The following is a 12,662-nucleotide window of genomic DNA, read 5'->3' on the forward strand; positions in this document are numbered from 1 at the left end:
TCCATAATGTTTTATGGCAAATAATTGGTTTTTAGTTGTAAAAAATCGATTTTGGGCTGTAAACTCGAGTTATAAGCATTTTCATGATTTGATGTCAATAGAAAAAAGTTGTATTTTAAATATGTCTACAACTTTTATATTTAACATTTTCATGTAAAACGTAAATCCGTAATGTTTTATGGCAAATAATTGGTTTTTAGTTGTAAAAAATCGATTTTGGGCTGTAAACTCGAGTTATGTTAATGCGAAAAAGTTGTATTTTAAGATCTATAACTTTTCCATTAAACTTTTTTTTGTAGAATGCTTATAATTCGACTTAGAGCTTAAAAACCGTTTTTAGCGATTTTTGGAGGTGGCTTAGTATTAGGAGTAGAGTTCGCACACAAATTTTTAGCCCGATTGATTAAAATCTTTCCGAAATAATCGCATCACAGGAAAATTTTTATTTAAAAAACGCTTAAAAATCGAACAAATTATGCCCGCATTTCAAAACGACGTAGAGGGATTAGGGATAAAAAAAATAGTTTTTTAGCTTTTGCAAAAGGAGACCTCCTAAAATTTCAGCCCGCTCGGTCGAAAATTGCGTGAGATATCGCATCTCACACATTTTTCGCACACGAAACTATGCAGCACTTCCGTGTCGCGGTCGTGCCTAAAAATATAAAGCTTGATGTTGATGATGCTGTTAAGAACTTTAACTTAAAATGAAGTGATACAATTTTAAAATTGCTCAGCTTAAGGTTTTTGGGTTTGAGGCTAAAGGTTTACGGTTAACACTTTTTTTTTAATTTTCTATAATTGTGTAAAGACCGTTCTAGATAGTAGGACGGGCTGCGCGAGTCTTACAAATAATTATTTATTCGCGAGAACTAGCCTTCGGCTCGAGAGCCTGTTCTGTTACTAAAGTTACGCGCGGACTGTGGAATTAAGGATATCCCGCGCAGCTAGTCTACGCGGACGCGTATTTAAATACGCACGGAATAATAATAGAAGTAATATTTTTTTTTTTCTTAAAATGACACAAAGAATCAAGTAGCACACTCTAAATTATGGTAAAAATAATACTGTAAAAAACTTCATGTATCGGCAATTGGTAGCCATTTTCGACTTTTTCAATTTAAGGGATAAATAAATTATGGGAGCATTAACAGAGTGTTTGTGGTATTTACATTTAACAGTGCTTCTATCATTTTTGTGATAGAGCTCATAGTTTGTGAGGGAAATGACATTTCCAGATATTCATTCTTTCACAATACGTTCTCTGATGAAAATATCTGGCTGGATATCCATGATAATTATCCGCGTAGATATCCATGTGAAATCCATGTGGAATCTATGTCAATCCATGTAGATCCACGTAGATAATCAACATGTATATCCAGCCAGATATTTTCATCTGGGTTGATGGTCTGACTTCTTACTGGATTCATCCTGATAAGTTTTTCCAAAGAATCTTTTTATCCTCTTCTTGATTCTTCCCCGAGACTACTTTTTGCCGATGTGCGTACTCGCACACTTGTCTTTAGAACTCCACGTGCACACATTTCTTAACAATACTTCTACCACTAGACTATTAATGAAACTTTCACAATATAACATAACAAAATCACTCTACTGCTCTGCTTTCACAAATAGCACTACACTTTTTTCCATTTTTTTAGGTTTATTGCTATAACTCAAAGACACTACACTTATTTTCACATATTCGAATAAAATTTATTGAAATATCAGCTGTTTTGATGTATTTAGACTTCAGCTGTGTTTACTCAGTGTAAAACACATCCCAGGACTATATCAGCTGTGTTTTGAAATATTTGCTGTCTGCTAGCAGAACAACCGAACAGTCGCTCTGTCCTTTTCCGACACATTAATTCTAACCTTTCTACAGGTGGCGCGCGAGTGCGCGATATTTAAATTCAAATAAATGTTCCTACGTTTCGATCGGAGCCTTATATAAGAAGCGAAACTAGAAATTTATCTCGAAAAAATGCAAAAAAATCTTATGAATACGCTCAAATTTATTTACTAAAATAAATACGCTGAGTATTATATACGTATATAATACAGTAAAAAACTAGTATTTTTCACATTCACAATGAAAATTTCTTTTAGATTGAATTTAAAAAACTTAAAATTAAAATTATAAGTCATATTAGACAAAGAATGAAAACTACGCAATTTTACGAAAAAATGGTAAAAATTTTGTTTCATTATTTTGCTTATAACTTTACGGGAAATTTTTTTTTGATAAACGGGTTTCAGGAGCGTAGATACGTATAATTTTCTACGGAAAATTTCCTGTCAAAATAAGCAATAAAAAAATTGATTTTTTCGAAGTTTAAAGGTGTTGTGTACCCTTAAGGGGGAGCTAAAGCTTCGCAAATGCGCCACGGGGTATTTAGTATTTCAAATGCCAAAAAAAAAACTAAAAGTCGGATTGACCTTTTCTTTCATGTACTGATCTTAACCTTATGGCGGTGCGCTCATTATATTGATGAAATTTCAAATTAAAAAAGGTTAATAAGTAAAATTGGGGCTTGAGATTGGCGCTGCAATCATGTAAACACACGTTAACAACCGCTCGTATTTCACAACTTCAAGAAAAACTAAAAGTTCGATTGACACTTTCTTTCGGTAGAATTATTCATTAAACTCAACACTATGGCGCTCTGGTCTTGGTTTTTCGTGGCAAGCTTTATTTAAAAAGTTACATGAAGTAAAAAAACAGGTTTTTTAGCTCCCACATCCCCTTAAATATCATCCTTGAAATCTGTAGAGGTCAAGGATATAATTTAAGCTGTCTATACCTAGTGCCGCTAATACTGCTGATACTCTTACTACTTCAGTTGGTAGGGTTCAAGTCTATCACGCTGGAGACCCCGGTGAGTCCTCTGAATTGTAAACTAGCGCTGTTCTGCCATTAGCTAGCACTATGTAAAAAAATACGCAGGAACTTTTATTTATCTGAGATATTTAAAAAGGGTAATTCTGCTCGTACAATTTTATTTAAAATAATGCATGCATGTACAGATTGTTTTATGATTAAAAAACATTGTGATCGGTGTAATAAATTTATTTAATTTCACAAGCGCATTTGAAATTTTCCAGCTTTAGTTACGTATTTAACACCTTTAAATGGTTTATACTTCTCACCATACATGTCTAATCTGTTAACCTTCAATCCTGATAATGCTAGTTGATTGATAGTGAAGTGAACCTGAAAAATGTGTACAATTTTGTAAATCAATATTGTATGCACATACAAAGTTTAAGAAATAAATATTACAAACAATAATTAACACTTATATGATGCTCAATTTTTTTATTTTCCGTATAAAATGTCAATGATGATGTCGAAGATTTGTCCAAGGATAGAATCATTAACATTTTAAACTCAAAACTGCATCTTTGCAGAGACGTACTTGAGTTCCCTTACGAAAATAATGTGTAAGGATATGTGCATATATCGCTGAAGATTATTTTCGTTTAATTTCGTTAACTAAGTTAACAGTAATTATACTGCATTTAATAACTAATATTAAATGAAAATCAATAACACACTGATACCAGGCAAACGCAGAGTAATGGGATCGATGTTTTAACTCATAAGTAACGAAATTAATTAGGAACGCGGTGATTACTTTATAAATGAGGTTTGTAAGTTTTGGAATTGAATCTGAAATACCTCGTGGGGAAGCTGGTAACCTTTATGCAGCGCGTCCTCCGAGTAGCGGCTGGAGGAGGGCTTGCTGAGGTGTATACCTCGGAGGGTAGAGCAAAAATAAAATATTCTCCGTGGACCAAATGACGCCACCATGTTTGCTGTGGCCAGTGAGCTGATAAAAGGAGGTCCTGGATGGAGCGGTGATCTAATGGTCTTTTCTCAAGACCTATGGCTGTGTTCCGAAGTCACCTGAACCATCTTTGACTCCCGCTGGCGGCAAAGACGCAAAGACGCCTGAGGATAGGACGATGCAAACAGGCAAGAAAAATTCTAAGATAACGGCGAAGATACTCAAGGAACACCACACAGAAGTTGGTTTGCACACGATCTGCTAATCCAATACGCAACGAAGCATAAAGTGAATATTTTATTGATCAGCAAACAATACTAGAACCTAAACCCACTCAGTTGGGTGTATAACAAAGAAAACTGCCGCTATTTGGGTACCCAGGCTGAGTATGATGAATATGGGTACAGAAGAAGATTATGCGCGGAGAAGAATAGGTCATAAAATATACTTCAGCGTATATCTTTCACTAAACCTAACTGCGGTCCAATCCAAAAAGAGACTTGAGATCTTGGAGGACGATATTAGAGAGACTTCTGGAAAAGTCGTGATAGGGGGCGACTTCAACGCAAGGTACATGGAACAAGGCATGCCTACGATGAACCCGATATGGAAGGCATTTTGGAGATGGGAGCTGGGCTTAGTAGTAACCTACAAGGGTAATACCACTACCTATCGCAAACCAGGCTACGGGGAATCTATACGGGATTTAACCTTTGCAAGTGAAATCACGATCTGCAACATACGGGACTGTCATATTACGAAAGAATATACAGCTAGCGACCATCAGTTTATTCTATTCAATATCAATAAAGATCGTGATAAAAGTACAGAGAGAAACTACAGTCGGGTAATAAGATGGCACACACGTCGCTTGAACCGTGAACTTAATAACCGAGTTCTGTGACGCATCAATGCCTAGGGTATTCGTTAGCCACCAGAGAAGACCAGTACTGGTGGACAGATAAAGGCGAAAAGTTCCGAAAAAAAAGCTTTCACGCCAGGAGAATGGCCCAAAGAACCTGGAAACGATATAGGCCTGAAGCGCAGGACTCGTTCAAGAGACACAACGAATTGCGGGAATTTCTCAAAAACGAAATAAAAGAAAGTAAACGACGTTGCTGGGTAAAGATCACGGATGACATGAAAAAAGATCCATTCGGCGATGGATATGCTATCGTTACTCAAAAGATAGGCAAAATGAAAAGAACTGAACCCATGGAAACGATGGAAAAAGTAATCGATGCGCTGTTTTCCTCACACCCCATCCGACCCCAGAAAGAAGCGACGGAGATTCCTGCAGATCGAGATACCTTTTTTTCAGAAGGCGATCTTATCGCGGAAACTTCGTCGCTTAAAAACGGTAGGACTTTAGGACTGGATAGCATGCCCAGGAAAATGCTCAGGATCGTTGCGTCGCAACGGCCTAAGCTACTCTTGGAGATGTACAATCAGTGCTGATCGAAAAACCGATTAATCTCAAGTCTCTTAGATAAGGAAGACGGGGGAAAAACTGATCAAACTGCAATACTAAGTACCGTATGCGAAGCGGGAGACCTCTCCGATAAGCAGTATGGTTTTAGAAAGGGCGATCAACCATAGGATTAATTAGAAAAGTAATAAACGCGGTTAAAAAAGTAAAAGAAGCTAGACACGCGATTAGAAACATCGTAGTTCGGTTAACGTTAGATGTAAAAAACACGTTTAACTCAGCAAGATGAACTAACATACTTAATGCGTTAGAATCATTCGGTATACCGTGATACATTATACGACTTAAGCCTCTAGATCGCATCTGTAAAAGACACGACTAGGGAACGACTTATCCGATTCATGGCCAACGTGGTCCGCGTGTCTAGGCCAACAGTAAGTTAGTTACTCATCGCCGATGCTATGATTATAAATAAGTAGTATGGGAAGAAAATAATGGCAGTAGAACGTAGGGAGGCCCTTATCAAAGATGTAGGAACGTTATAGGTAAATTTTAACCTCAATCAGTTTAATTAATCTGAATTATTAATTGAATGTACCATAAAGATATACTTTGAATTCATTCATATTCGTTGGGCAATAAATACTGAAATCCTTGACGAAATAACGGGTTTTATTTGCAAACTGATACTCCAAGGGATAAAAAAGCTTTCCGAATTTCGTCAAGTAATCAATAAATGGTGAACGTTTCTACCAGGGTATATATATATATATTTATATATATATATATGGGGAATTCTTTGTCAAAAAAGCCACCCCCCCCTGCCCATTTCAATTTTGGGGAAAAAAAATTTTTGAGCATATGAAAAAATTTGTCAAGAAGTGTAGTTTTTTATGCCATTAGGTGTTTTTTGAAAAAAATAAATTTAACCTCAAAAAATCCGATGTCAAATTTCAAATTCAAAATGGCGGATCCAAGATGGCGGACATTTTTTTTCTTACTGTTGACCCATTTCTACTAAATTCTGTATGTTGGGCTTTTTGGGATCGCTGATTAAGATTCCGAATTCGAATTTCAAATTCAAGATATTTGATCCATGATAGAGGATCTTAATTTCGAATTGCTGAATGCAGATCCAAAATGACGGACAGATAATTTCTTATTATTGGCTGTATTCTACAAAATTTTGTAAACGGAAGTTTTTTAGGTCTCTGATAACGAATTTGAGCTCAGGTTTCAAATTCAAGGTGGCGGATTCAAGATGGCGGACATTGCTTTTTTATTATGGATCTGAGATTGAATTAACGACATATTTTTATTTCCCTCCAATGTATAGAATTATTAAATTGATTCAATTCAAATTTTTGTGGCGCTTTATTCTCAAATCAGTATCGACGGTCCTTGTCAGGATAGTCGGCTTATTGAGATATTGGGTGCTCTTCACCATCGGCGTACTCTCAATAGCAGTCCTTCTTAGGATAGTTATTGAGATTTCTTTTCAGGTTCCATAACAAAATTTGTGGTTTATATTCAACAGTCCTTTTTAGGATAGTTGATCAATTTTCCACAAATTTTTGTGACCCTTTATTCTCACATCAGTATCGACAGTCCTTTTCAGGATAGTCAGTTTTTTGAGATATTGGGCGCTTTTTCTTTGGATATTTATGAATATATTGATCAAGATGGGCGATAAGTTGAGAACAGACAGATGCGTGGATTTGTTTAGGAAACCCGGTGAAAAGGGTCATTATGGAAAAGATCTCCGTAGGGTTTCTGGTGCTATAATAAAACAATTCCCTAGTTTACATCCCGACTCTAGAATTTGTGCGGCTTGTCGAAAAAAGGCTTCTGATTTAAATTCAAACGAAATGGGTGAATCTATTCAAGCCAATACAAGTGCTTCTGATGAATCGTATAATGCTGATTCTCGTATGTCCAAGGATGAAGAAAACCTTGATTCTAGAGTGTCACCGGAACCAGAAGTTCGATCCCAAAGAGAAATTGATCTAGAGAAAATGCTAGATGGGCTTAAAACTAAATTTTCATCTTTGGACAGGAACGATCCTCTAAGATTCAGGATTCTTACTATTGCTCCAAGTTCATGGAGCACGAGAAAGATTGCTAATGAGTTTAATGCTTCAAGATATTTGGTTCAAAAGTCTAAAAGGCTGAAGAGTATGAATGGGGTTTTAAGTGAAACTGTTTCGAAAGCGGGTCGTAGTTTGTCCCAGGAAACTGTGAAAAATATTGAAGAATTTTACATTAACGATATGTACAGTCGAATCATGCCATCAAAGAAAGACGTTGTTTCCGTAAAAAATAAAGATGGCGCAAGAGAAGAAAAACGTAAACGTTTATTATTATTGAATATGAAAGAACTCTATTCTTGTTTTAAAGAAACTCATCCGAAAATCGAAATTTCTTTTAGTAAATTTGCATTTCTAAGACCAAAATACTGTATTCTTCCCGGAGCATCTGGAACGCATTCGGTATGCGTATGCACTATCCATCAAAATATGAAACTAATGTTAGATGCAATAAACCTGAAGCAATTGACTGAAAATACAAGTACTCCTCTTTCTAATTATAAAGATTGCATAGAAAAAATGGTTTGTTCTAATCCAACTTCCGATTGTTACATCAACAAGTGTAATAAATGTCCAGGAACTGAAAAAATTATATCTGTAATAAGTAAACAATTAGAAGATTCCTGTATTTCTGATATAAAATATTCATCGTGGACTGACACTGATAGAGCAACATTAACCGAACAGACATCGAGTGTTGAAGATTATTTATTGGATCTAGACAATAAGCTAAATACTCTGTAAGTTCATTCTTACATTGCTAAGCAGCAGACTCAGTTTATAAATGAAAAAAAAAAAGAAAATCTTAGCCCTCATGAAGTACTTGTAATGTTTGATTTCTCAGAGAATTATGCTTACGTGTGTCATGATGCTTCCCAAGCTTTCCATTTCAACAATAATCAATGTACAGTGGTACCTGTGATTTTCTATTACAAAGAAAATAATTACGTTATCCATCAGAGTATGGTTTTTTTGTCTGATAGCCTGAAACATGACACTGCCGCTGTATATGCTATTCAAACGCTATTGATACCAGAAATTAAAAAAAAAGTTAAAAGAGTTCAAAAAATTTATTATTCGACTGATGGCGCTAGGCAACATTTTAAAAATAAATTTCAAATAAACAACTTGATTAATCATAAAAAAGATTTTAATATTCAAGCAGAATGGCATTACACAGCAACTGCACATGGAAAAAGTATGTATGATGGAATAGGTGCTACTTTCAAAAGGTCAGCCTACAAGGCAAGCCTTACGGCAAAACCATCTGAAGCAATATTAACTCCCCAAGCCCTATTCAATTGGGCAAAAAAACATTTTGATAACATATCTATTTTCTACTTTGATAAAGTATTACATGACAAGGTGAGGCGAAAATTGAATCAAAGATATCTTAATTGTGAGAGTGTTCCTGAGATTTCGAAAAACCACGGTTTTATAGTACGAAACAATGGAATTGTTTTGATTAAAAAATTTTCTAATGATACGGAAACAAATGCAAATCACTGGTCACCACAATAACCAAAGAAGTAAAAAATTATTTTGAATTTTGTTAACCTAACCTCAGTTTTGTATTAAGTGAACATTAATATTTTTTGACCATCAATATTTTTTAATATCGAATTTTGAATATATTATTCGATGATAAATAAGGAATGTCCGCCATCTTGAATCCGCCACCTTGAATTTGAAACCTGAGCTCAAATTCGTTATCAGAGACCTGAAAAACTTCCATTTACAAAATTTTGTAGAATACAGCCAATAATAAGAAATTATCTGTCCGTCATTTTGGATCTGCATTCAGCAATTCGAAATTAAGATCCTCTATCTTGGATCAAATATCTTGAATTTGAAATTCGAATTCGGAATCTTAATCAGCAATCCCAAAAACCCCAACATACAGAATTTAGTAGAAATGGGTAAACAGTAAGAAAAAAAATGTCCGCCATCTTGGATCCGCCATTTTGAATTTGAAATTTGACATCGGATTCTTGTTCAGCGACTGCCAAAATACTTTTAATGAGTAATTTGGTCAAAATTATTGAGGAATTATATTTTTTTCGATTATTTTTGACTAAAAAATGGCACTTTTTTGCGAGATGCCTCACTTTAGACAGTTTTTTTGAGGTTAAATTAATTTTTTTCAAAAAACACCTAATGGCATAAAAAACTACACTTCTTGACAAATTTTTTCATATGCTCAAAAATTTTTTTCCCCAAAATTGAAATGGGCAGGGGGGTGGCTTTTTTGACAAAGAATTCCCCATATATATATAAATTTAATAGAGAAATCATAACTGGTAAATTTTCTAGTAAAATCCTTGCAACGTCCATGCAAGGTCACCAAATATAGAGTATGGAGCCAGAGTCTGTTGCTCTACACATCAGGGCTCGGCACCACAAATTTTCATTTTTATAGGTACGGGTGTGAGCAGTGAGCTGCGGCCGCGAGCGTTCGGCAGTGTAGCCACGCCTACCTCCTCGCTTCGAGCTCTCTCTCTCTCTCTCTCTCTCTCTCTCTCTCTCACTCACTCGTGAGTACAACAGACCTGTTCCGCTTTGCTCATTTTCCCTAGCACTCTTACTGCCGCACCCTGCCTTCGGGCATATTGTTTTGTAGATCGTTGCATGCGCTTTTCTGCAACCTTCAACGTGAGATAATAATCACTGGAGGCTGCAACTTCTTTCAACGCTACTTTTCTACTTAAACATCTGTCGCTGTAACCTAACTTGCAAACTCGCACGGCTTTCTATTCGCTCCACAGCGTCTATTTTTTCCTCAAAGTAAACCACATGGAGCCACCTGTTGGATAGATGGAACACCACCATAAAATGAGCGGAATTGGTGGGAAGAACGTCGAATTGCTCGTCACGTGTGCACACTGCAATAAAACGGCTAGGGGAAAAATGAAGACCTGCGAGTTGTGTAATCAGCAGTTCCACACTATATGCGTCACCTTTAGGTCCATAATAGTGAGGGATGCTGCCACACTTGCCTGTGCTGCTTGCGCAGTAGAGTATGACACTGTCACGCCCAAAACCACACAGACTAGGGCGAAATTAGCGTCAAGGGCACGCCTGCAACGGGTGCGCCAAAGAAAAACAAATCGGCACCCGCATCTCTGGCTAGCTCCAAGAATCAATCGCCAGCGAGAACACAGGCGACGTCCATAGAGATGTCCCATAAGGACATTGTCGCGGCGCTGAATGAAATTCGAAAGATCCAGAGTGAGGCCCGTCAGGCGCAAAACACCGTGTCTGAAAGGGTCTCACGAATAGAGAAAAGGCTTCGCCCTCTCGAAAGCCGCCTCAAAGCCCTTGACGACTTGCCTGCACTCAAGACTCGACTAAACAATGTTGAGTCCTCCATCTATGAGCTGCAGGCACAATATTTAGAGCTGTCGTCAAGACGCCCCGCAGAGCAGCAGAACATCAGCACTGCTCCTGCCTCTGAAAAGATCAACAACCTCCGCAGCGAGTTGGCTGAAGTTAAGAGGAGGCAGGAGCGCTCGGCGAATAATGTGGTGGTGATCTCTGGCCTGGCCTATACCCAGGAAACATCACTGCAACTCCTGGCTTACACCGTCCTGGCTGCACTGGATCCCACGGTCCTTAGGCGGGATGTGGCAACCAACATCAATGCGCAAGGTGACAGCAGATTACCACCACTAGCTGTCACTCTCTCTTCCAGTGCGCTGGCCCGCTCCATCATCGTGGACAAAGACAGGAAACGCAAACTCCACACTAGCGAACTGGATGCTGCCCTACTGGAGGAAGCAAGAGCTCTCCACCCAAACCACCACATAAACGAGCTGCTTCCTCCAGACATTCACAAGCTGCGCATAAAGGCCAGGCTAAAGGCAAAGAAGAGAGGGGGATGCCGCTCCTTCGTGAGAGACGGGACAGTCTACATCCCTTCTGGCGAGGACAGCGAACGGGCCACCATCATCTCCACAGATGCTGATCTTGAGGCTTTTTTAGCCCGTACGCCGCCAATAGCCAACATGGATACCACACACTAACACACACATATCATTCCACCAAAACCACCATCTAAATCATCCAACTCATCCACATCTGCCTCTAAAACGTCTCTGTCCGAGGGTCTAAGGGTCTGTCATTTCAATGCGAATTCCCTTACGGGTCACATTGAGATGATCAGGCTCTTCTTATCCACTCGTTCCCCCTTTCACGTAATAGCTGTAACTGAGACCTGGCTAAGTGACAAGATCCCTTCACTGGGTGGTTACACTTTGCACAGACGGTACAGAAACAGGAACGTTGGAGGTTTAGCCCTCTACATTCATCTTTTATTGACGGCTAGCGTTATCTCGTCATCTGACGGCGAATGGTCAGGCAAGCCAGGTAAGCCGGAGTATCTTTTTTGTGAAATCACAGCTAAGAGAGTATCGCCCATCTTCGTGGGGGTTGTGTATCGCCCTCCTCGCTCACCCTTTATGCAGGGATCTAATTTCATTGAACAACTAACAACACTTATGTACAACTACTCCACGAAGGTCATCATGGGTGACTTTAATGCCGATCAGCTTTGTTCATCTGAAGACGCCAATTTCATTAGGGCCTTCATCGATGAAAACTCCCTCACTTCTGTGCCATATGGTGCAACCCATCACAGACAGGACTCTGACACCTGGCTTGACCTATGCTTAATTGATGAGCAGGATCGCCTGCTCTCATACTGGAAGACAGACACTCCTTTCATCAACAGACATGACCTTATCACGAGAGCTAGGGGAGAAGCTAAGGGACTTCCTTAGCGCATGTGACTGGTCATCCTTCACCAAGCCATCACTTGACGAATGCATTACCATTCTTAACGCTAACATCACGAACGCCATAAATCATCTCGCCCCATTAAAGACTGTGACACCTGGACATAAACGTCACCCGTGGTTCACCGCGGCTCTTCCTGACCTTTTAACTGAAAGGAACAGACTCTACAGGCGCTTTTACAGGAGTCGTTTACCTTGGGATCTATACTTCTATAGAATCGCAAGGGACGACGCTCATAAACAGGTTGAGGAAGCCAGGCTAAATTACTACTATTTACGCTTGTCTACCTTGACCGACTTTGCAGAGATCTGGAAAGAGCTTGAAAATCTTGGTATTACTACCTCTAAATCTCCTTCATCTGCTCGGTTCTCTTCAGATGCTCTCAACAAAAACTTTAGCTCCATCTCAAACGACCTCTCTACTCTGTTTCCTGTCCAAGGCGCTAGAGTGACTGGTGCATAAACAAATCTCTGAATATCTTGAAACAAGACTTTACCTTGACAATTTCCAAACTGGCTTTCGCACTGACCACAGCACGCAGTCTGGCTTAATTAAGCT

At 38.4% G+C, this 12,662-nt stretch overlaps 1 protein-coding gene across 36 annotated transcripts in view; it reads right to left on the reverse strand.

Moving 5' to 3' along the window:
- Nucleotides 1-2,986: 2,986 nt before the first annotated feature.
- The window catches only part of LOC100113758 (AP-3 complex subunit mu-1), an 835,720-nt gene continuing 826,044 nt past the window's right edge, over nt 2,987-12,662 (reverse strand). For all 36 annotated transcript variants that reach the window (XM_032601272.1, XM_031933577.2, XM_032601274.1 and 33 more), the window contains one exon: nt 2,987-3,217. In XM_032601272.1, the coding sequence (XP_032457163.1) occupies nt 3,083-3,217 (135 nt within the window). In that variant the 3' untranslated portion in view covers nt 2,987-3,082. The remainder of the gene's footprint in view (nt 3,218-12,662) is intronic.

The sequence above is a fragment of the Nasonia vitripennis genome, assembly GCF_009193385.2.
Source record: "Nasonia vitripennis strain AsymCx chromosome 1 unlocalized genomic scaffold, Nvit_psr_1.1 chr1_random0004, whole genome shotgun sequence".
NCBI classification, from domain to species: Eukaryota; Metazoa; Arthropoda; class Insecta; order Hymenoptera; family Pteromalidae; genus Nasonia; species Nasonia vitripennis.